At 27.4% G+C, this 27226-nt stretch overlaps 2 protein-coding genes across 2 annotated transcripts in view; one reads left to right on the top strand and one right to left on the bottom strand.

The window, feature by feature from the left end:
- Positions 1-27226, bottom strand: part of LOC113377116 (monocyte to macrophage differentiation factor-like) — a 55565-nt gene that overhangs the window by 27089 nt on the left and 1250 nt on the right. The window lies entirely within an intron of this gene.
- LOC113377115 (WD repeat domain phosphoinositide-interacting protein 2-like) lies at positions 11806-23369 on the top strand. Its single transcript, XM_026617318.1, has 9 exons — positions 11806-12015; positions 13353-13602; positions 13965-14159; positions 14225-14296; positions 14860-15059; positions 15364-15534; positions 16645-16838; positions 19586-19654; positions 23245-23369. Exons 1-9 carry the CDS (start codon positions 11939-11941, stop codon positions 23352-23354), a joined length of 1338 nt encoding a protein of 445 aa, XP_026473103.1. The 5' UTR covers positions 11806-11938; the 3' UTR covers positions 23355-23369.

The raw sequence follows: 27226 nt of genomic DNA, 5'->3' as shown, positions 1-27226 counted from the left end.
TCACTCTGTGCTATTTCAAACCTTAGTAAATTTTTATAATTCATCCGCTTATCGTAAAACTATCATACTTTGGTATTTAGTATGTTATTTTAGATTATGAAATCTTTAAAGTTTAATTAAAACCATAAAAAAAATTCAATCTTTAACTACGAAGAAACAGTCTGGCCGATCTTGTCCAAAATCTAATCAACGCGATTCCCAATCAATAATTTTTGAACAGTTTATAAACTTTTAAGATCGGTTCAAGATTGTCGGCTAAAACGTGGACGAAAACTTTCACATTTTCAGCTAATTACGAAAAAACGGCTCGGCCGATCGTCGCACGAAACTGACAAAGCTAGACCTTATCGAGTTACATCGAATGGTTTAAATTTTTTGAAATCGGTTCAGCCGTTCTTGAAAAAACGTCAAAGATAAAATATCGGCTCACGTACACACACATACATACACACAAACATATTTTTCCAAATTTGGTCTGATTCGATTCAGAATGACTTGAAACGTCGAGAAAACATAATATTAGCACATCAAATTTTTTCGCAAAAACAAACTTCTCATCCTTTTCCGTCTCCTTCGGGAAGTTAATCATGCCAATAAACACACTTGATATATAATATATATGTATATAATATATTATATTATAATGCAATAAATTATTACTGCGTTTAATCAACAAAGTTATAAAACAGAATCAAAGTTATAAAAAATCAAAAATTATAATTAAGTGAAACACGAATATTTAACTAAAAATGTTATAAACTTATTGTGTGTTCAACTTCCATAAATAAAAGCGGAAAACTGATTTATGATAAAAAACAACATCCGTAGTAAATATTACGATGTGATGAGTTCAACCGTTTATTAACCGAAAGTTTATTACCAAATCACTATATATGCTATATAAGAAAAAATCACTATATAAGGGAAAAGGAATTATTAAAATCAAGATGTATTTTCAACAAGTGGTGCAGGGCATCGTGCCTTTTAAGGCAAATTGCAGGAACTTTACGTACCAAAAATTAAATTTTTTAAAAAACCTTTAAATTTTTTATATAGATTTTTGAGAATTTTGTAATTGTTTTAAAAAAAAATTTTTTTTGAAAATTTTGACTTTTATAGAGAAGAGACATCGAAGCGCGTAAGCGCCGCGTTGCAGTCTGACGGATAATATAAATTTTGGTACACAGATAAACATTGGTACGGAACGCATAGAAACGTAAACAAAATATATACTCATACTTACTATTAAAATCACTATAAAATATCTGATAATTTGATGTGTACGTCTCCTGATCAGTATGTATGAATCGAATGTTTTTTGAATCATTTAAATCGGTTGAACTGTGTTCCCGAAATCGTCGACGAAAATTTGTATCCGCACACACACACCCACATACATAATTTTTTTCTAAAGTATGCCAACATGTTCAAAGATCTTTGAAACGTAAAGATATATAAAAATTTTCAGTTGTGATATTTTTGCGATTACTATAATTTATCCTACTGGAAGTTGAAAATTATAGTTTTACTTTTCCTTTTCCCTTACTCTTATATAACATCAGAATTAAAAAATAAGGGAGTAGGACTTTTTGAATTGAGAATAAATCCTGACGAAATTATGGAAATATCGAAGTGAAAATTCGGGTCATTGCTGAAATATCACAATTAGAAAGGCGACCGTAGATTTCCCATTTCAAAATTAATGATTATATATTTCAGTTAGTGGAGACAATCGATGGATTGCCTTCTAATAGCACCGTTATCAAGAAACCTCATTTTATTCACAATAGACATATGAATTTTCTACTTTTTTCATATACTCGGTTAATCAATTGATAAGCCACACGGTGGCTTAATAATACTAATTCTCCAATTTTTAGTTAATTATTAATAATTGTTGTAATTGAGATCAGCAAATTTTGGAAGAATTTTGTTTATATCAAAAACATAATAAAAAAGGTTTCATAAAAAATTAATCTGTGGTAAAGGTCCTCCAAATATATTTACATAAAATGTTATGCGAATATCACAGAATATTTACTGTGCTACATAATGAATTATTTGTTATTCTAAAGTTTTATTTGAATAGTTTTTGTTATTGTTTACTAATAATCGTTAAAGCGTGCAATACAGTTTTGTGATAAATTTACCAAGAATTTCGCACGTGCCACGTAACTTCATCATGTATAAACAAAAAGTAAATTATATTATTGACTTATTGAAAATAGCTAGATAAGATTAATTGGAAATAATTATTGAAATCAACAAAAATTAAAACTCATTTACTTTTTTGCGTTTTAAGCATACTGATAATTTTGGCACTAAAAATGATTCTTATCGTATATTGATTATTGATGCATATCAAACAATTAACGTGTGTGTGAAAATCTAATTCAGTTAGATTACGTGTGGAAAAATTTAAAATATAAACATGCGAAATTTCCACATATTAACAAGATTTTAAAAATATTGAACATTAGTCATTTCTGAATCGTCAATGTTATTTAATTTTTAAAATACACTAAATAAATTATTTTAATAATCACTTATCTATTATTTGTTTTCGACACGGAAATTTCTAGCAATTTTGTATATACAAATACTTAATTTTGTATGAAGTATAATGCTCAAAAGCGATAAAACAATGTTTTTGTTATTTTTTTATCAGTAACAAATCCATAAACTTCTGTCTCTGGAGTGAAATCTGTATTCTTTTTTATCTTATTAACTTCCCGTAGAGTAAGTTATAGTAATCGTTCAAAAATAGAAAATGAAAATGTTTGCATATCTTTACGTTTCAAGAACTTAAGTTAAGAACTCCTGAACATTTTGGCAAACCTCATAAAAATGGATGTATGTGGAAAAATGATTTGGATTGTAATTTTAATTCCAGCTAAAATTTCAAAGCTTATATACTTATGTACTTGAAATAATCAATTTAACTTTGCAATTTATTTTATGTTTTAGAAATATGAGATAAGGTCCTTCATTCTAACTCCGCTTGATTAAGTTTTGTTTATTTACTTTTGGTAAGTTAAATAGGAATCGTCCAAAAATAGAAAATGAAAATGTTTGCATATCTTTACGTTTCAAGACCTCCTGAACATTTTAACAAACTTCAGAAAAATGGATGTATGTGGAAAATGATTCGGATTTTAAGTTTAATTTTAGCTAAAATTTCAAAGCTTATATACTTATATACTTGAAATAATCAATTTTAACTTTGCAATTTATTTTATGTATTAGAAAGATGAGATAAGGTCCTTCATTCTAACTCCGCTTGATTGAGTTTCGTTTATTTACTTCTTGTAAGTTGTAGTAATCGTCCAAAATCGAAATAAATAATATATAAAATATTTTTGCATATCTTTACGTTTCAAGACCTCCTGAACATTTTGGCAAACCTCAGAAAAATGGATGTGTGTCGAAAAATGAAATGGATTTTAATTTTAATTCTAGCTAAAATTTCAAAGCGTGTATACTTATATTTAAAATAATTAATTTTAGCTTTGCAATTTATTTTATATATTAGAAATATGAGATAAGGTCCTTCATTCAAACTCCGCTTGATTAAGGTTTGTTTATTTATTTTTCCTGTAAACATATATAAACGTCATCGTCCAATTAATAAGCTCTTATATTTTGTCTATAAATTACGAATATTGAAAGATACAGAAAAACATTATCTTCGATTATTTCATTGCGGTACGCTCCAACAATTTGCCTTAAGGCACGATGCCATACACCACTAGTTTTAATATACATTTTTTGTTGATTTTATAATAGCTCATAAAGTATCTTGATATATTCATTGCTACTTAAGGAAATAAAAAAGTAACAGCTAGTAGAAGGCAAAAGTTTCCAGGTGTTCCATGAGGTGTTTTGAACAATCACACAAAAAGTTAATTCCATCAAAAAGAAACTTTGATAAATCTACAAGATCTGCTTTTAATTTTTGCAACTTTGTATCGTACATTGAACTTTCAAATCTAAAAACAATTATTTCTTAACACTGTAAAAAGGAGATATGCTATCATATAATGGTAATTTCATTATTTAAATTAAATAAAACTCTAATTCAAAGTGACCTTGAAGAATCGATTACGGTATCTCTATATTCTCGAGTTCTGTCGCAATTTTGCTGATTATCATTTTATAGAGTTTTGAAATTGCGTTAATTGTCAAATCATATATATATATATCAATATTTGTGCGAAGATATAATGTATTGATAAATGTTTTATCTCGAACATGTATTTGTAAATTGATTTCTAGTCTAGATCTTAAATTAATTATATTGTACAAAATCTCTTACACAAACATTGCTAAATTAGAATAACAAATGAGTCGCAAATGGTCTGAAGCAATAAATGTCATTTAAATTCCCGTAGGCTAAGTTATTGAAATCGGCAAAGAATCATTTCTTTTCTTGTCGTTATGTTTCAAGACCTTCTAGTTATTTTGAAATACTTTAAAGATATGTGTATGTGTATTTTTGTTTAATATGTATGTATGGTTAAATACAATTTTTTGCCATATTTTGAGGAAAACGGATGAACCGGTTTGAATAATTTATAAAACGATCGACTTGTACTGGGCGCGTGAAATAAGGAAATGATGGCCTAGTTGGTTTTATGTTACGAAAGAATAAATTAAAATATAAAGATACGCACATCAAATAATCAGTACTTTGGATCGTATAATGGACTCTTAGGTTTTTAAATGTTTAGAAGTTTTGGTGATAGGTGGGAGAAATTGCCACTCAGGTCTGATTACAGATCAGTGCATGAGTTTCATACAATTTTTTTATCATTTTTCTATCTCCAAACAAATAATTTTATCAAAAGGAAATGTCTTTCCGAGCAAAATTAGTCCTTCTCTAGCATTTCTGCATCAAAATCATGAGAGAAATTGTAACGATAAAATCAAATAGAGATTGGTCAACCATTGGATTGTCTCCTAAAAGGTCCTTATAGTAGCACGTGTCCAATATTCACAATGGGATTCATCAATTACACTTCTTGAGAAGTTGTCTCAAAACCTACATATTTTATGTTACTTAATTATCATAGTTTTTTATAAAGTTTACGTGTATGTATGTGTATGTATTTATGTACTTATATGTGAATGTGCATATATGCGTATGTATGTATATGTATGCGTATTATATGAGTATATATGTATGTATATATGTATGTAAGTAGATGTGTATGTATGTGTATATGTATATATATATATATATATATATATATATATATATATATATATATATATATGTATATATGTGTGTATATGTATATAGATATAAATATACAAGTTATGAATTAGCAAACAATATTATAAAACTGTATAAAGCCGATTGGCGTATAAATAATTGGCTTACCTAATTTAAGCTTAAATGACTGGACTATACTACTCTATATGAATAATAAAGTTTTTTTAATAATAATCTTCTATTAAAGAAATTAAAACCAATTGCGTATCGCTTTTAAACTGCGCTGCAGGGGTCAATACGCCCAATATGGCATCCACATCCATTAACTTCAGACCTAATTGCCAAAATTGGTCCAGATTCGTTGTATTATTAACTTCCCGTATGATAAGTTATAGTAATCTTCCGAAAATCGAAAATAAACATCTTGCCATGCCTCATAAATAGTATGTGTGTGTATCTGCGCGGATACAAATTTTCATCGACGATTTCGAGAGCACGGGTTAACCGATTTGAATGATTCAATTTCTATTTGAAACATTCGAATCCTTTTGACAAGAAAACGAGCTAATTTGTTTTTGTTAAAAGCTGGCTCAGCCATTTCAAAATACGGAGCAAAAAATACCTAAAATGGCAATTCAGTTTTTGAGATAACGGAGCGTCTGATTTGAATGATTCAAAAAACATTTGTATTGACGAAATGAAGAACAGAATAAATTTTTTGGAAAACAGGTCCAGCGGTTTTGTAGATTCAATAAAAAAGTAAAAAAATGCAACTTGGCGGAAAAAAATGATCATTAGACATGTGCACGTCAAATTATCAGATATTTTATAGAGATTTGTATAATAGTGCAAATATTGTTTTTATTTTTATGGGATCTGTATCAAGATGTTACTTTTTATTGTAGAGACAAAATTAAATGTAAGCGGAAATTGACATCACTGAAAGAATATTTCAGATTTCCTAGAAAACCGTCTTGACCTGAGCGCCCTGCCAACTGGCATGTTGTTTGTAGACTTTGTATATGGTGCAGTCTAGGCATTTGATGTGAAATCAAACATACGTGAAATGTTACTTGATGGCTAAAATGTTAAGCATGTTTTAGTTTGGAACACAATTCTTCAGACTATTACAAAACGAACTCTACCACATACTGTTATCACATGTGGTGGTATCACCACACAAGTATTCTAGTACGCAGTAGTCGTCTAACACTCACAAAAATGTATTTCTCATAAATAAACCTTGACACGTGCAAATTACGCACCAAGAGTAGTGAACACCAAGAATTTGCTCTGAAGATTAACCATTATAAAATGGTTAATATATTATATATTTAATATATATTAAAAAGTTTGAATACCGAATTTGGTTTAACGAAGATGTAACGAAATACTTAACATATTTAAAAAAGTGAACTAGTGGTACCAAGGCCCACTTGATGGCATTGTATCTTAAGGTTAAATTCGCAAAGAATGTGAGAATTAAAACAAATTAAAAATATTTGATAAAATTATCTAATTTTGAAAATTTTCAATTTCATTGATATAAATTACAGTATTTTGGAAAATGCGGAAAATTAGAGTATTTAGAGAATTTTGAAAAATTTGAGTGCTGTTTGAGGATCGCGAAATACTTACAATTAGGTTATTTACCAATTTGACAAAAAAAACGGTTTCGAGATTTTTTTTTAAAACAAATTTGAATTTTTGTGAAAAATATCAATTCTATTGGAAATTAATTGAATATTCAATATTTTATACATAATTAAACCATTAGCCCATCAAACTCGATTATTTTTTGAGGAATATTTTGTATAGAAAATTTTAAATTAATTGAATATTCAATATTTCATACATAGAAAATTAGTCCAGTGAATAATTTATAAATAAATCATACAATTCCCCCAAAAATTATTAAAATATTTAAACATGCCATTATAGTCTTTGTATAAATCTTCTTACAAATTATGAAATCTCTATACTAAATAAATAGTCACTTAATTAACTCAATAATAATCTGCATCAATAGTTCATTAATAGTGTTTACTTTCAATTGTTAGATTGTTTTTTATTTGGGTTTTTGCTGTGATATATGTATTTTAAAAATTAGCACGAAGCTAAAAATATTGAATATTTAAAAACCGTTCGAAAGATTCCAGTTGTATCCTGCTGATAAATTTTTAATAAAAATTTAATAAAAAAAATTTGTAATGAGATTCTTGCAAATTATGAAACCTGTATATTAAAAAAAATTGTCACTTTATTAACTCAATAATAATCTGCATCAATTCAGTTCATTAATAGTGTTTCAATTGTTAGATTGTTCTTTTTTTTAGGTTTTTCCTGTGAATCTTATATGTATTTTAAAAGTTAGTACGAAGCTAAAAATATTGAATATTTAAAAACCGTTCGAAAGATACCAGTTGGATCCTGCTGATAAGTTTTTAATAAAAATTTAATAAAAAAAAAATTGTTGACGATTTTAATGAAAATGCATGATAATAGTGTTCACAGTATTAACGAATGCCCTAAAATATTATACAAAAAGTCGATTAATTATAAAAGCACACTAAATGTGTGTCATCATTCAGCAGTTCGTACGTAACAAAATAAATAATTGCTCATATTTATTTAATTTTTTAATTCGACGAATTGGTTGATTTATTATTATATCAAATACGTTTCACAGTCGAAAAACAGCCAAGATATAAATATATATGTATAAGCAATCGCCTGTAGCATCAAAATACAGAAAACGATAAGACTTGCTAGACATTTATGTCAATGGTATTTATCAAAGAATGATAAAACTTACATTTTGTATATTGTAATTTCATAACAAAGGAATTGTTTTCGATAACAATAAATATCAAACTACGCAAAACATAAATTTTTTCGGGCCTGCCTGCCCGCAACATATTTAATTTTTCTTATTAGAAACGTTTACAGTTTTTATTTGAACACTAATGAGAACTTTAAAGTCTTATATTATAGGCTGTTGTGATGTTTAACTTTAACTCCATGGCTTTTTAGAAGGCGTCCCAAGACTTAGATATGCTGGCCTTAGTTTGTTAGATATATTTTTATTATTAGATTTTCTTCTAATACTGATAGCTTTTTAATTTAATGATGGTAATGGTTAGAGCTTTGTGCTTCAGACTGCCTGAGATCAAGCAGTAGTTACATCGGTTTATTTGGAAATATAGATGGAAATAACAATTATTATGAAAATAACAATTTCCCAACATCGCTGCATCAATTTAAAAATCTTCAGTATTAGAGAAATTATTGTAATATCTTTTTTTTATTCTCTTTGTTGAATTACAATCTGTCTTTACAAAAAGGAAGATATTCAGTAATTTTGATGATATATGAAATATTAAACATTACATCTAAAAGGTTACCCAGTAGTAAGCCTTTTCAATTTTGATATATTAAATTTAAATTTTGTGATTATATAGAGGAAATTATTGTAATATATATAGGAAATAGAGATCGGCCAATTGGATAGGCTTCTAAAAAGGCATTTAGTAAAGCAAAATTGTCACAACAGCCTATAGGATTGTTCTGATAAATTCTGATCGCTGTTCAAATAAATAAATAAAATATTATTTATTATAATATTCTAAAGGAGAGTAGGAAGAAAATTGATACAGTTTGGTTTGAAATATATTGAACAACCTTGACTATTTGAAACTCTTTTGAAAACTCGTGAAAAATATTCAGAAAATCCGGAAGCTTTCCAGTGATTTACAAATTCAAAAGGATGATTATCAAATAATTTATTTTGATAATTATAGCGATAATATATATGTTTTTATTATAATAATCGTATTACACTAAAAAATAAGCCACGGTTTAAATAACACGTCAAAAAAAATATTTTGATAATTCAAATCGTATATTTAAAATTTTATATTAGTGTGATATCCGACTTTAATTTGTAAGTGTGCAAATATATAAAGTAACATGTAAACAAATAAACATTGACATACATTTTATTCGATACAAACTGTCATGTATTATCATTGATCGAAAACGTTTAATGGATAACTTCTTATGCTTTTATATATTTTTAGAAAAAGTAACAATCCTTTGAAAGTAATACAAAATATCAAAAAACATTCATTCCGAGCATTTATAATTTGAATATATATGTTCAAATCAGAAAAACATATGCAAAAAAGCAAACAAAAAACTTTATTTTATAATATATTAGAAAAGTACCAAATCATAAATTTAAAAAAAACGAAAAATTGAAAGTAAAGTTCTATAAAAAGTTATATTTCATTTTCCTTAGTTAAGAAAAAAAAAGATTTTTTGTGTGTGTGTTCTTGATATTTTTTTTATAAAATTTATTATGTGATCATATTGTTATCTTTAATAAAGTATTTTTTGGGCTTCTTTATGCCAAACAATAACATATTTGATATTAAATAATACATCCTTTGATAATTTTCTATTTTTTATTGTAACTATTGCATTTCCAACTCAACCTGGACTTAACGTCCTTGAAAATTAATAAAAGTTATATTCATTTTCCTTGATTACGAAAATGAGATTTTATGTGTGTTTGTGTTCTTGGTATTTTTTTATAATATTTATTTTGTGAAACGTATTTTACGATCATATTGTTTTCTTTATTTAAGTACTTTTTGAGCATCTTTATGATAAAATTAAATAACACATATTTAATATTGTATAATACATTCTTTGATAACTTTCTATTTTTTATTGCAAGAAATTTTTCAACTCAACCTGAACGTTAAATTGCAAGGGTTTACGTTCTTATTTGGTATCGTGTAAAATGTATTAGCTGAAAATTTTATGTTGAATTTATTTTAAAACACATAATTTTTATTAAATTGGTAGAAGGTTCGTAATCAATATAAATATTACCGTACGATTTATTTTTTAATTTCCCGTAGGGTAAGTTATAGTAATCGCAAAAAAATCGAAAATGAATTTTTTTATATATCTTTACGTTTCAAAACCTTCTGAACATTTTGGCATACCTTAGAAAATGGATGTATGTGTGTGTGTGTGTGGATACAAATTTTCATCGACGATTTCGGGAACACTGATTAACCGATTTGAATAATTCAAAAACATTCTTTTCGTATTGATAAAGAGACGTGCTGATTAGTTTTTGGCAAAGCAGGTCTAGCCGTTCCGAAGTTACGGGGTAAAAAGTGCCAAAAACGGTGATTCAGTTTTTAAGAGAACGGAGCGTCCGGTTTTAATAATGCAAAAAACATTTTACTTGTATTGACAACATGAAGATCTGATTAAAGTTTTGGGAAGGCAGGTTCAGCGGTTATGGACGCTTAATAAAAATAAGTAAAAAATTTCATTTGGCGGTCAACAATGTTTATTGCACATATGTACATCAAATTATCAGATATTTTATAGAGATTTTAATAATGTGTACATATTTTGTGTAAGGCACGATGCCATGCACCCCACTAGTTGTTTTTTCTTCTGTACAGCGAAGGAAATTCCTTTATGCATCCCAGACGTGTCTTTTGTCTGGATATGTCGGACACAATACCGCCTTGGTATAATACTACCTGCTAAAACCTCCGCTTTGCTTGCCCTTGCATCTAGTCTTTGCCTTTATTTTTTGGGTGGATGTACTCGTATGTATAAAAAATATCCCTGTAGAGAATACAGTCTACTCTCTCTGATAAATGGATAATGAAAATACAAGAAATAAATCTGTTTATACATAAATAGAAAATAATGATTATAATATAAACGTTTAATTATTTGTTCTGGCCACTTTATGAAGTTCAAATTATCAATCATCAATATATAAATATGCTAATCACAAACTTGTGCAAATTAAAAATACTATTTTTTTAATCATGATAACCATGTGCCTTAAGGCAAATTGCTGGAACTTCCCGTACCGTAATTAAAAATCTTGGTACGGAACCCAAAAAAATGTACACAAAATGTGTACACATTATTAAAATCTCAATAAAATATCTGATAATTTGATGTACATATGTCCAATAAACATTTTTGACTGCCAAATGATGATTTTTTTAGCTTATTTTGATTGAGAGTACATAACCGCTGGACCTGCCTTTTCAAAAATTTAATCAGTTCTTCATCTTGTGAAGAGAAGTAAAATGTATTTTACTTTTTGTCCCGTGTCTTCGAAACGGCTAGACCTGCTTATGCCAAAAACTAATCAGCACGTCTCCTTATCAATACGAATTGAATGTTTTTTTAATTATCCAAATCGGCAAAAATTTGTATCCGCACACGCACACACACACACACACACATACATCCATTTTTTCTAAGGTATGCCAAGATACTAAAAAACCTTTGAAACGTAAAGACATATAAAGATTTTCATTTTCGATTTTTTTGCGATTACTATAACTTGTCCTACGGGAAGTTAGAAATTGATATTTATCAAAAATGATTCGAAAGTATTTTCCGAACCATCCATTATATACATAGTCCGACTCGCTTGTCATACGTTGTTTTGCGAGGTTTAGCGCAACTGTTCAAGCGTCAGCTGTTGTTTAGATACGATAGTTCAATATTTCTGACATTTGGTAGTTTGTAGTGCTGAAAGACTTAATTAACAACTAAGAATATTTTAAAAATAGTGCAAAATTAAATTATTCAATTTATAAATTATTATTCTATGTGAATTATCCAAGTGTTACAGAATATTTAGTGTTTTTTTTTATAAACGGACTCATGAACCTTGCAAGCCATTCAAATGCAGATAATGCAAATCATGGAGGATATTTTATTAATTTCAATCAGGATTGCACGTACGTATATCGCCAATATTAAGGTAAAAAACAGAAAACATATTTTAAATGTTTTCAATAACGCGAACGCTTGACAGTTCACATGTTTGGTCGTGATGATTTGACGTTTCTCAAAATTATTTATTACTGTATCGCTAATCACTTTCGATTATTGTCAAATCAGTATCCATAAGTATGAAAAATCATGTCAATATGTTACAATTTCGTAATTTTGATTTAATAAAGTTTTATGACGTCATGAAGTAAAAGTAACTTATGTCAAGGCTATCGTGAATTTATTTTTATTAATCAAATTTTTAAGGAATATTAGATACTTTTTTGTTGCATCATGCAACATCGCGAAAAAAAATCAGCTGTTTTTGACATTAATCGAATATTCGATTGTTCAAGGACTAATGAAGTCCTTGTAAAATTATTCAACAGCTGGAGAATTGTGCATATTGAACTGGTTTATTGCACAAAAATGCAGTTTATTACATAGCACAATGTATGAACTCAGTTAAATAATATATGTATATTCTATTCTTATATTATTAGTATAATAATATATGATTTATTATCTGGAGTACAACTGATTGCTTTGAATTATTGTTTATGATTAACAGCTTTTAGCATCAACAAATCTCAATTGCTATGACTCATATGTTTGATTTTTTTAATTACTGTTATTCCATCTTTGCTATTTTAAAAAATATGCTATTAATTTTCCAAAATAAATTTTTATTTTATATTTATATTATACAATATGAAGATTTATTTTGAAGTTTATTATTATTATTTTTAGTTTGTGTTTGGCCCTTTATATACCCTGTTAAAGGATCAGTGTGATCATATATATTACATCAGATTTGAATAAAAATTATGAAAAATTGCTTTACATTTGTAAATTATTCAAAAGAGAATGCATTATTCTCGTATGAATAGTATATTAACTTCAGAACCAATATTTGTTTATACCTCTGTGCTATATTATGCTTCTTTACGCTTATGTTGTTGCAGAAACAATTGGGTTAAAGCTCTGATAGATAAAGCTGAAAATTGATGATTTGAGAAATAATTGAAAATTTAGAGAAATAAGAATGATATAGAAGTTGCTGTTTCGCGAAAGGAAATTTGGAAAAGTTTTGGGAAAAAGAAGTTCTGTATAGCTTTTGTCAATCAAATATTATTTATCTTCTGTTGCATATCCATTATATGTATTAGTTCATTTGTAATATTTCATATGTAGATATTTAGTTATTGAGTAAGTTTTATGATTTATTATGATTTAAAAAATCCTTCATGAATTTTTAATGGATTATATTACTAAGTTTTTTTTAAATACTTTGCATATATAGCTCATTGGCTGTCGGAACTCCAGACGGTCACAAGTTATTCTCATTGAACTCTGTAGACCATTTGGAAGAAATCTATAGGAGTCATGGAGAAGATATATGTATTGTTGAAAGACTGTTCAGTTCCAGTCTCATGGCAGTGGTTTCTGTTGCTGCACCTAGAAAACTCAAAGTCCGTCATTTCAAAAAGGGAACCGAAATTTGTAACTATAGTTACAGTAACACCATATTGGCTGTAAAATTGAATCGAGCGGTAAATATCAGTAAAGAAAAAAAGATTAAATTACCATGATAAATATAAAAAAAGGTTAAGGATTTTGTGTTATACAGTTTTATTCATCCTTCTGTATAAAAATATAAACTTTGGTTGATTTCAACCAATGCCTATATATTCAATAGGATTTTAATACTTTACTCGATTCCAAAACTTTCGCAAATAATAAGAGAGTCTGTAGACATTTCTGTCAATGCCCAGAATTCTTTAGAATATAAAGTATTAATAGTAGTTGGTATTAAATAACATTTGAAGCTGATGAAAAAAATTCAAAAATATAATTCGTTTTTGATAAGATAAATACCTGACTGCAAAAAGTTAATAAAATTGTTTATATTCAGAGGTTAGTGGTATGCTTAGAAGAGAGTCTGTATATTCACAATATACGAGATATGAAAGTGCTGCATACAATAAGGGATACACCCCCAAATCCAAATGGATTATGCAGCCTCTCTACAAGTTCCGACCATTGTTACTTAGCTTATCCCGGGTCAAGCACAATCGGGGAAGTTCAAATATTTGATGCAATTAACTTAGTGAGTTTGATTGAAATATTTTAAGAAACTCTTTTTGATCTAAATGATAACGCATTTACTGACAGCACGCAAAAACCATGATACCAGCACATGATTCACCTTTAGCTGCTTTAGCATTCAGTCCCCAAGGAACTAAGGTAAATCAAATATATTATATACATACATATATATAGAATTTTCTGATTCGAGTGGAACGAATATTAAATGTTAAATATGAACAGTACAACACTCAGATTTTTAGCAAATACTTTATTTAATAATTACAGACGTTTCAAGACCATGGTAAGCCTCATATTGACTAATTTCAAAACAGTAAAAATTATACACTAATACATCAAAATACTTGTTCTATCGTAACTATCATATTGTATCTATAAATATAGTTTTCAAAAAATTTCTGTATATATTCACATGTTTAGTACTGTGTCAAGCATTGTAAAAGATAGTTGGTGTTTTTTGTTTTTCAAAAATTAAATATAATTTAATAATGTATTATTATATAATTTTTACTGTTTTGGAATTACACTGAAGATATCATGATCTAAAACATCTGCAATTATTAAAATGTGTGCTAAAAATCTGAGTGTTGTATTGTTCATATTTAACATTTAATATATATATATATATATATATATATATATATATATATATTACTTGACTTTAATTAAATTATAATTGAATAATTATAATTATTTATCAGGTTGCAACAGCGAGTGAAAAGGGAACAGTTATTCGGGTGTTTAATGTGCAAGATGGAACAAGAATTTTTGAGTTTAGGAGAGGAGTCAAACGTTGTGTTTCAATCTCAAGTTTGGCATTCAGTGTATGTGGGACGTTTTTGTGTTGCAGTTCTAATACAGAAACTGTACATATTTTCAAGTTGGAAATTCCTAAAGACATGTATGTAGAAATTGCTTCTATGCTGTTTTTATTTTTGTTTAGTTCAAAACTTGAATAAATGATACCTTTTTTATGAACATTGTTTCTCTGTTATGATATCTGTTTATTAATTTGTGTTTAAATCAAATTGTAAATAAAATGTACCACTGAATCAATTATTGGTCATTTTTATACCTTATTAATATAATCTATAAACTTGTTTCATCAGTTTATAGCAATGTTTCTATAACAGTAGTATTCAACCAATATAAACTTGCATAAAAGCACATATCTTATACATCTAATTGATATTTCTTCATCTTAGCCCTAGACAAAATTCTGAGGATGGTGGTTGGATGGGTTACTTAACTAAAGCTGTTTCTGCAAGTGCCAACTACCTTCCATCCCAAGTAACCGATGTATTCAGTCAAGGTAGAGCTTTTGCTTCTGTCAGATTGCCTTTCCAAGGAGTCAAGAATGTTTGCGCTATTACTACGTACGTATATATTATAATTGTAATCATAAATTATTTTTTCATAAAACATCCCAATCCAATCGCAAATTCAAATTTTAAAAATCATTATTTTTGTAAATTTTTGACTGATATTTTTTTTACAATGGATAAAATACAATCTGTTAAAAATGACTTTGTATTTATATTCTGTTACCAAAATTAATATTATATTAACATTAGGATAGAACAACAGTGTTCTGCATTTGATATTCTGCAAAAATGCTTTAAGTTATTGTTTAAAAGCTAAGAAGTTATTCAAACAAAGGTATGTTGATCAAGATACACTACTATGTATTCCCTTTCAAATTGAAAAATTTGGTCATGTTGTTCAAAATGGGTAAAATATAAATAAAATGATTATTTTTAAATTAACTTTTTTAAACCAAAAATACCATATATATATATATATATATATATATATATATATATATATATATATCTGGCATCCCAGTGAATAAGTAGTTAACTCAAAGTTTGGCAAGAATGTCCTGAGTTGCAAAATTTACTATTCCTTCTAAATAATTATTAAATTGTTATTAATTATTAAAAATAAAATACTTTATATATAATTTAAACCTTTAGTTTTAAATATGCAATATTATATGAGTAATAAAACTTTGAAATCAAGCCTTGCAAAACAGTGAAAATTTACTTAACCACTTATTCACTGGGATGATAAATATATTCATCCAGAACTGGATTTCATAATATCCAAAATAAGTATTGTAGTAGTAGTATTTACAGTATTAGTTTTAGTGAAAAAAATTGATAAAGAATACCTGAATTATGATTATTAAAAAATTGAAAGAAGGGCAAAGAATCGAAAGCCATTCACTAATTTTTTTTTTAATTATGGCTTTAATTAATTAATAGATCTTAATTTTATTTCATTCTTGCAATATTTTACTAAACTTTATTTGGATTTTCATACAAGTACTATTAAAGTTGAAGACTATTTTCAATCATTTATACTATGATGATCTCTCTCTATTTCTTTCTATCTTTCTGTAGTCTTTTAGTAGTATTATTTACTCTCTATTTTTCACAATATACCAAAAATTTCGAGGATAGAAATTATATTCTTATCTACAGGGTTCAAAAGAACTTGAGACTCCTCGTGGCTACAGCTGATGGTTATTTGTATGTGTACAGTCTTAATACAATCGAGGGTGGAGAATGTGTTCTTCTCAAAACGCACAAATTATCTGGTCTTGATAGTGAACAAACCGACTGGATTGATGGCAAATCAAGTCAAACGATCCCAAGGGACATTATTTATAATAAAGGTAGGAACTGTTTTATTATTTTTACATTTTTCTGTTAGCATTTTTGTATTTTATTTTTGTTAATGTTATATTATTTCAAATTTATTGAGGTATATTTTTTTTAAATAACCAATCTTTTTTTTTTTAATTTTCTATACCATAGATATTAATTTTTATTTTTTTTTTCATTTTTTTTATTTGATTATATTGTTTATTTTAGTTTGACTTACTTTGTAGGTTTTATATGGAATAAATCTGATGTTATAAAAATGCTCACAATAATCAAGTCTGGTTATTACTATTTCTGGCAATTCTTTAGTTACCAGAAATGTAAAATTTAGATGCCAGTTTAGCTTATTATATATAAAAGTATTATACCATCAGATTATACTTTATAAAAACTACTTATTGTACAAAATTCTGTTATGATTTGTTGTTATTTGAAAAGTAATGTATTATTTACTGGTAGAAAACTTTATTTTTAAATACTAAACTTGCCAATATTAAAATTGGATTTATACTGAAATGGCTTGAATGAATAAAGTAACTCAAGCCAAGTATAGAAATCCAGACAATTTTTTACCATCTTTGTTGCATTCATTAGTTGATAAACATTAGGTGGTGTAAATTATTTGTTTGTTGCATTTAAAATGACATATCTGCATCCAAAATATATAATATTCGGAAAATTTAAGGTTTAATGATTTTTTAAAATAACTGCTTATGAATATGGTATAGAGAATATCATTAACAAAACTTACAAAATGCTAAATGAGTAAATTTATATATTTACTGAATGAGTATTTATAAATCATTGTTTAATTTCGTCTTGTTTTATTTAATTTTAACTGTTTCTATTTAATACTAAGACTAATTCGTCCAGTAAATGTAATCCGTAAATTTTTATTTATTAAGGTTGAATTTTTGCATTTTGACAATGTACAGGCCAGATTTTATAAAGCAAGAATTTCATGACACAAAGAGTAAGAGATGATTTAGTCTTACTGACAATAGGTTCATGCTTTAAATATGAAACATTTTTTTCACTTTTACTTGAATAATGAATAATATTTTAATTTGCACAACTTTACTAATATTCTAGGGTTTCAAATTTTATTTGTATTTTATTTCAATTGAAGGTTTGTGCATGTTCATCGTTCATGGCTATGTATCGATTTTGCTTTATTCTTGCAAGAGAGTATAATTCTTACAAATCACAATTTTTATGAATCCTGGAGCACTATTGTAGGCTACACTAGGGAATGCAATACCGATAGGAAAAATTCAGCACCGGTATTTCGGTATTTTTTAAAACCGATAACAAAATAGGAAGTTATTTGTACCAATAAAAAAAAACTAATATTAATAAAAAATATACTTATATGCTTCATATGCTACTGTTAACAAATATTATTTAAAAATTATGGTGGCTAAAGTATCGATACTACTCATTATCAGTATCGAGTATTTTGAGTACTGTTAGCCAAAATCAAATGTATGTGTAAGAAAGATCAAAAACTCTAAAACTAAAAGATTAAAAATAATAATCAATATATTAAACATATTAAAATAATATTTTAAAATTGATGAGTTTTTGTTTATTTCAAAAGATTAAATTACAATCTGTTTTTTAATAACAAAAATATTTAGTAATTATTATGATTAATACGTATAAAGTTAGTACAAAAATAAAGATTACCCAGTGGTAAGAATATTTATGATATAGGGAATATTTTGGCGCCGATGTCACTTTAAAAAACCGTTACATTTTTACATAAAAGGAAATAAGTATCATTTTTTATTAGTCCGATATTTATTGAGACATGATATGAAGCCCGTTGGAAAGCAATAAATATTCAGTTTAATGATGAGACGAGGTAATATTTTGATTTGACACATATAATAATAATTGATAATATTTGACACATGTTGATACAATAGTAAGACTTAAAGAATCATCTATTTAAGCAATTAGGAAACTTAAATATGGTTTCGAGAAATTTAAACTGGAGTGTAACATGTAAAAATGCTGAAAATACCGGTATTTTGAAGGCGATGATTTCGGTTTTTCGGTATACCGTTATTGCATTCCCTAGGCTATGCTATATAGCATTAAATTCTAATACGATGGATTGAACTTAAAATATCTTCCATTTTAAAGTTGTAACTTTATAGAAAGGTAACACAATACTACTTACTTCTCCAGAGAGAAATTGTTTGTAAAAATTATATATATATTTTATTTAATTTTTTTTGAATAATTTTTATTATAATAAAATTAACTTGCGTTCATATATGTCTTGCTCCGAATTATTTATTCAATATAACCAAGTCTAGTTTAGATAACATGCCAGTAAATTAACAAAAGCAAGTAATATGATTAATACTTTCTTCATAAAATAAAGCAAAATGTACGAATAAAATGAAAAATATACGAAAAAAGTCTATTTATTTCTATAAATAGTCTTTCCGAGATCTTGCGCAGTTAATAATTAAATCAGTTTTCAAAAACGATATTTTTTTCTTTTTATGTTTTGCGAACAAATTTTGTTATGCCGATCTCCTATCTCCAATCCACACTGAATCTGAATCGACCGTTGCGCTTAATACCATATTCTTGTTACGAACGAACGGACGCTCCCCAAAAAAAACCTACATTATCTCAAATTCGAAAATTGTGCCGAAAAATCGAAAACAAAAAAAAATGTTTGTCTCTTTTTTTGGGGTCCGATCTGTTTTTTCGATGTTGTCTGTTCCTCGCGAAACAGAAATGGCCGCCAGCCGTGGAGGAAGCTATGCGGGCGTACTCAAAGGCAGAGATCCTTCTCAAATGTCAGGTACTGGTTAGTATTTCATTACACAACATTGAAAATTACAAATCACAATTCACCTTCCTACATATTTAGGAATCGCTCAAGTATTATGTAAGCGTTTTGAAACATAGATAGAGAGGGAATATTTTCATTCAATTAATAAAGATTTGAAAATTTGCTCTCGATTTGAATAAAAGTTTAAGTCAAATTCCTTACGTTCACCTAATGCTGGGAGGGGGCATAAATTATATGCTTATATATATTTGAACGATTCCATAATCCTTATTTCAAAGAATTCCATTGAAGATCCCATTATAAAAATCGCACTAGGAAATTGTGCTTTATATCGCCAGGAAAACTACATATGCCAGGCTAATGGGTTGAAAATGAAGCAAACGGTGGTAGATAAATATTTTTGCAAGTTGTTAACGATGAGCTGTTACACTAAACTTGAATTTTTTGACTATTTTATTAGAGATTGAGAATATAATTTTTGTTTTGTGTTGGAAATCTTAATTTTTGATATTTTCAGCATAAATCAAAATTTTATTTCTCATTACTTCTCAAATTTGAAGTTTTATATATTAGTTCATGCTTAACAACATACATTTTAATTTGAAAATCATTCGTTTGAAAATTCTGTTTGATCCTAATAATATAAATATTTGGTCTTGTTTAAGTTGAGGAATGTACAGAGAGTGTGTGTTCGAAATTAATATCGTTAAATCTATAAAGAAAAAACCTAATTTGCAGATTTTTTCATTGATTGATGTTAAAGATTGATATATGGCTGTGTAATTGCTGTTTTTGTCTATTTTATTCAGTTAAAAATATTCGTTTTTATAATTGATATATTCTTATTGTGTTTAACCCTTTCGCTACGAGCTTAGCATATAGGCGACATCCGCATAACGACCTGTGTGTACGGGTGTCACCTATAGACGTCATCCAGCGTGTTAACCCTTTTTTAAGATTTAACACACAATTGTGAAATGTGTTTTTTAATTTTTAAATACGTTCTAATTGATACTGATAATTCAATCAAATGATTGGTTAATTAGTGGTGTAGTGGTGGTAATTGGAGTAACGCTACTGGGCGGCTCGCTGGCTCGTATAGCATTGTTTCTCCTGCGGAAGACTCTCCCGCAACGAAAGGGTTAATTAGATCGTGTGGAAAATATACATACTGTGAATTTTATGAAAACAAGCGCAACTGCTGTCCTTTTTTCCTAGAATCGATTGAAAATTTATAGAATATTACTGAAGTAAAAAGGCGCAGATCTAAACGACTTTACACCGGAACACAAAAATTTTTAATCTCGGCGGCATAATTATGTATTTCTACGTTTTGCGAATATGCCATGTCTTCTTTAGGAACTGTTAAAAACAAACAAAATTTGAATTATTTGAAATTATCATTAGAAAATTGAAAGAATTTACTTCTTTCTTTCAAAACCTCATATTGAAATTAAAAATTTTGATCAATAAAAAGTATCCTATTCTCATATTTTTTTTTATCTTACACAATTTTGAAAATGGAATATGTTCGGATGCATGAGTTACATACAAATAAGAAGTGCATTAAAAACATTGCATGATTCATAAATTTAAATCCATAATACTCAATTACTTCCGAGTTTTTGGTTTTAAAGATTAATATGTTGCTTACATATATAATAATCATTATATATGAAAAAAAGTGAAATTGAATGCGACATTGTTTTTATTTTATTTCACATGTACCTAAAATGTCGATCACTAAATGTTGAAAGAAGAAAAAGTACCGAAATGTACCAGCATGTAGTTTTCTTTACTGGTGCATTTTGAAATCAAAATCAAGAAAACTTTAGTCGATTTGTTCAGAGTACATTATAAGACATGCTCGATATTTTACTGAAAACTATACTTCGTTGATTTTTAACTACATACATTTATTAACATATAGTAGACGCTCCTTATTCGCGGGGGATACGCTTCATAAAAAAGCCGTGAATGAAAAATCCGTGAATATAGGATGGCAATTTATATGGGATGCGTTCCAAGGCGACAAATTAAAAAAAATGAATATATAAAAAAAATCACTTTTAATTGTAATGAATATTTTGACTATGTTCAAGCAAGGCAATGGTTTGAAGGTTTTTGTAATATTCTCTTGCTTGGCCGTTTTTAACAGCTTCTTCAATTCAAACTGATACTGAGGAGTCGCATCAGAAATTTGCCTTTTAAATGTTTAGAGCTCATAGTCCAGTCATTATTGTAAGTTCACCTCGGAATTCGAGATACCCAGGTGTAAATCTGTAAATACTTGTATATTGACACCTAAAAGTTGTCTCAAAACCAGCATATGTTGTGTACACCCTACCATATGTAAGTTTTGAGACAACTTTTAGGTGTCAATATACAAGTATTTATAGACTTGCAGCTGGGTACCTAATTTAAGCATCAATGACTGGACTATTTATTAGGTACACAGACAGATCAACATTCATAGAGAAATCGCACAGATCTATTGCCATTTTTAAAATCTTCTTTTAAAACCATTTTTTAAATCCAGTTGGTTTGAGTCAAATTTTACTATAGAACGGAACAACAACATCTAAAATATGTTTTATGAGTAATAAATAAGATTGTTTTCATTCTGTTTGTTAATATTCCCCAAAAACACCGATAGCTGTGAAGGCGGCTGATGTCAAAGTTTTTTTTATCATTTTAAAATGACGGCATTTAAAAAGGATATTGTGTTGGATATGTATTGGATTCCGCGAATATAGGAATTGGTCGCAATTCTTTGGCTGCGAATAAGGAACTCTATTATACTCTATAACTTTAAGACATTTCCAGAGACTATTTATTCGCACTGATAATGCATTTTTTCTAACACAACTAATGCTAATAAACAATTTTTAAGTGCAATGAATGAATGACTTTTTGGTTTATGTGTTTTACATACTATTAACCAAAATTACAATTCGAGTATTTTTTTTAAAAAGATTTCTCATATACATTATTAATTGATAGCATCTAATGTGGAAAGTTTCAATAACAATTTAAATATGATTTAAATCACTCAAAATTTTTACATACAATTATATAAAACGTGTCATTGCTTGTATTAATTCAAAGAAAAATATTAATAATTAATGTAAATTACTAACTGGCTTAAAAATTTATGCTTCTTGACCCTGATACAAAAATCTTATATGTTTCTATATTGAATATTATGGTGATTAGCACCATGTATAACCATTTAATATTATTTGGAATCATTTAATCGTATTCATATTTTTATATCAAAATATTTATTATATAGATTTCAATGTTAGTTATAAGTATGCTTATTTATTATATAATTTATCATTCTGATGGCAAGCCTTCTAGGATTATATTAATATATTTTATTATTTATATATATGGTAACTTGGTTCTTGTTGTGGAGAAATAACTTTTTGAGAATTAAATATTGCATTTAATTTGTCAAATCATACATGCAAATGATATTTATCGTTATTATATTCATCTAATGTATTCAGGATTTCAAAGCAACAATGGCTGGATAATATGTATTAAAACATTGAAATATTATTAATATTAATTTATTATTCAATGCCTTTTAGAATCTGAAAAGTTCAACGAAATGGCTGCAGCTACAGAATCACCTCCGAAGGGTGGTTTTCAATTTGACGATGATCAAGAGTTTCCTCCAGTGACCCATAAATCAGACTGACATTATTAAATTGCACCGCACATATATATATATATATATATATATATATATATATATATATAATATGTATATACATATATAAAATTCGAAATTCAAAATATTTGAAATATCTAATGAGCTATATAAATCTATAGCACATCTGAACTGTGAGTAATTTCTCATTTTTTTTTAGATCGATTTATAAATTTTATTTCTTAACTGGCTTATAAAATGATAAGACAGTGTTACAACAAATGAAGAAGCACTTAACATACATAATATATTATGTTAAGATTTTTTTTTTTTTACTGACCCCAGCAACTGGATGAATTTTAAGTGAAACTGTTACTTATATGCAGTGTGACAAAAATATTATTATGATGATGAATTATTTTTATTTATATGCATTTTCTAACGTGAAAAATTGGGCTTTCTCCATAAAGAAATGAAGTATAATTTTAAAGTGATAAGATTAAATAAATGATATTGTCTACAATTATTCATTGCATAAATAGATGCATGATAAATAATTAACATTAGATTATTTCATTTATAATCGAATTGTGTTGTGGCATTTGTTAGACTAAAAATGTGGATAGGGAAGGTTATCTTCAGAAACACTCAAAAAATATTAGCCTGTGGTAATTAAAATATTGTATATTGTTTTATTTATAATCTAGCAAATTATTTATAGACATTTACTTGACGTGTAAACGCAATTTATTTTTAAATTAATATGGTATATATTGATATCCAGAAATTTTAACGTGTGTGGAATCTCTCATATACTGAATTTTATTACTCAAAACAATGTCGCACTTGGTGTAAAAAATACAGCAATAAGAGGATATTTTAAAATATTTATTCGAAATTTTACCATTTTATACATGTATTATTACGATTTTATTGAAAATATTTATAGTTTTAATTGCATTTTATTGATAAGTTTTATTATGAGATAATACATTGAAATTTTAGATGATTTATAATATTACGAAAACTATTATGACTTAAATTACTCAAAGTTTGAATGATTCATTGGTCACTCAGCCCTATGTATTTTATCTAGTTTAATTTATGCTCAAAATAATAAAATATTGTAATACTGTTAAGATAGCCATTATTTCTTTTCTTTATGTAAATTTGAGTGAGTTTGTCATAAATTATTGATTAGACATCAGCAATGATTAAATATCATAAAAATTATGGATGCTATAAATGAAAGAAAGCAAAATATGATTGAAGCATATTTAAGTGAGCCGTCTGCAGGTCGCATTTTTGTAAATTAAATAACAATGATTTGGGCATATTTGTCTTTCTTTTCTCGATTAATTATTGTCAGATGTTTGTATTAATCAGACGCATTTTTGCTCACATTTTTGTAAATTAAATAACAATGATTTGGGCATATTTGTCTTTCTTTTCTCGATTAATTATTGTCAGATGTTTGTATTAATCAGACAACTATATTTTTTGCTCCAAAATGGAGGTCTGCCCATTCAGGTCTAGATTAAGTATACCAACTACAATTATGAACGTAAAAAATAATGACCAAAGGCAGTCTTTATATTTGAAAACTTTAGTTTAGGGCCTGTATGAGAATTATCTTTCTCCTAGCATATTGTTTATTTTCTCATAGACATATGAATAGTTTTATATAATTGTACCATGTACAAAGTGCATATTGTGATGAAGTAAATATTTGTAAAATAAATTTGTTTGAATTTCTGTAATAATTAGCTTTATCAACCATGTTCGGAATTAATTTGAATCTGAGTTAACATATTCGTTCGTTTTCAATGATGTGCAATAAATCCACTCGGAATACTTTTAATCACTCATAAATTAATTCATTTTTTATTGATTAAGTCGTTTATTTACACATATCGTGAATTTCATGTAACTTGCCTCAAGGCAAAATACCAATACCAACTAGTTTATTATACGGCCTCAAAAATCATTAAATTTAGTATTTGCTATTTCCGGCGGGAATTGAACCGACGAACCTAGAATGCCGACACCGTGTCCTCACCACCTCGGCGATTCGATTACTGACATTCTACGTTTTTAGAAAACTTACATATTTAACAGAAATTGATCTATGTTCTATGCAACCAATTGGCCGACAGCATATACAGTTTTTCAGATTTATCAAATATTAGTTCACAAAATTAAATTCAAGTGGAGCATTTCGACCTTGACACTTGACAATATATTTCGGAAAAAAACTCAAAATCAAAGGTTGACTGTAATAGATATAAAGAGATGACTAGGTAGGAAAAACAATGGAGTGAAACGACATGGGGAAAGAGAAAGGTAGAGGTAGGTGATGAATAAGAGACATATATGGGAAACTTTAAATTTATTAAAAAATTCATTGTTCATACAATATAAGAATATTAAATTAATGTTAATCTTCAAAGAACCCAATAGCCGACTGGTTAGTGAACGACTACTTCAGAAGATCGCATAGATCCTGGAAGCGCACGTGAGGCAGATTGAATCCCACACGAGGTGAGGTGACCAATTCGCAGACTGGACTTTGAAGCTGAAAAATAAGAGCAGTGATGGCTGTTGACAAACAGAAGAGGGGTGCTGAAAGTTACAACATAGACAGACAACTAACCTGAAGCTCGTGACCTGAAAACTATCCACGGAAGAGGCACATTCCATTCCACAAAGAAAACAACCACACCAGATGTAAAAAACCAAACACCAAGCAAAAAAACAAAAAATAACAAGAATAAAAGGAAAAACCATAAAAAACCTTAAGTCCAAAATGAAAAATGATCGTTGAAAGTTCATGATTGAAACTTTTTTATAAGTTCCACTGCTCCATCGCAAGAACTCCCAAAACCAACTCTCGAATGAAAAAAATTTAAACACAGCCCTACTTTAAAATTCTCACAACGAAAAGAATTTACAGGCGCACGTTTAAAAAATTTGATTAAATTTTTTAAATACGCTCCAAAAATTTTTTTTTCGTCATTATATTTTCGATGTGGCTCTTGCTTAAAAATTTTGATTCAAATGTCGGCTTCGAGATTTTATAACATAAAAATTTTGCTTGTTTTTCATAATCGAAAAGGTTTCAGTAAATATTGAGTAAAAAGAAATTAATCAAAAAAATTAATTAATAGATGGAATGATATTAATCAAATCAAATCAATAAAAATTAATCAAAAAAATCGAATCAACTTGATGGAACAAGTAAAATCTTTAAAATTAATTGAAACAGGAACATTTAATTGATTTGATACACCTCGGTACAAAGTGTTGATGAAATCGTAAACAATATTCAACAAAACTTGAAAAATAAAAAAAAGTCATAAAAAGCTCAAACTGTTATGCATTAGAAATTGAATGGAATTGAATAGAAAACTCTTTGAAACTTTAATCAAACTACATCAACTCGAATATTGATTACCAAATAATAATCTTAAATAACAAAACAACGTTATTAATATTTAGAAAATACATATAAAAGATACTGTCAAAGTAATTTTGGAATAAATAATGCAAAAATCAAAAACATATTTTAAAGCAAAAGTATTTGACCAATACAATATTCTGTACTTAAATAAAAAATCAATCGAGTTAATGTAGATTTTTTTAAAATCTATTTAAATATGAGGACACAATTAATTAATAGGTTGAGCAATTCTTTTAAAATATCAAGAACACAAAAGTTCAAAATATCTGTAAGAAATTCTAAACAAAACATAAAAGGTCATTTTATTTGATAGAACACTCGATTGCATACTAGTTTGTGAATTTATTATAAATAGATTTATTTCACTGCTCAACATATAAATTAAAAGAACCTTCAGTGACTACATGTCTTGATTAAAATGGTTCTTAGTGATTATCAATACAATTAACTAAAATTACCA

Source organism: Ctenocephalides felis, unplaced genomic scaffold (genome assembly GCF_003426905.1).
Source record: "Ctenocephalides felis isolate EL2017-DRISC unplaced genomic scaffold, ASM342690v1 CF-g0.4_SCAFFOLD_01886, whole genome shotgun sequence".
In the NCBI taxonomy this organism is placed as follows: domain Eukaryota; kingdom Metazoa; phylum Arthropoda; class Insecta; order Siphonaptera; family Pulicidae; genus Ctenocephalides; species Ctenocephalides felis.
Note: the sequence above shows the minus strand (reverse complement) of the source record. Positions and strands in the feature narration are given on the sequence as shown.

Coding starts and splice junctions, on each gene's coding strand:
- LOC113377115 (XM_026617318.1), top strand. CDS start 11,939: ATGAACCTTGCAAGCCATTCAAATGCAGATAATGCAAATCATGGAGGA. Junction 12,016..13,352: donor AATTTCAATCAGGATTGCAC/GTACGTATATCG, acceptor TTGCATATATAG/CTCATTGGCTGTCGGAACTC. Junction 15,060..15,363: donor TTGGAAATTCCTAAAGACAT/GTATGTAGAAAT, acceptor TCTTCATCTTAG/CCCTAGACAAAATTCTGAGG.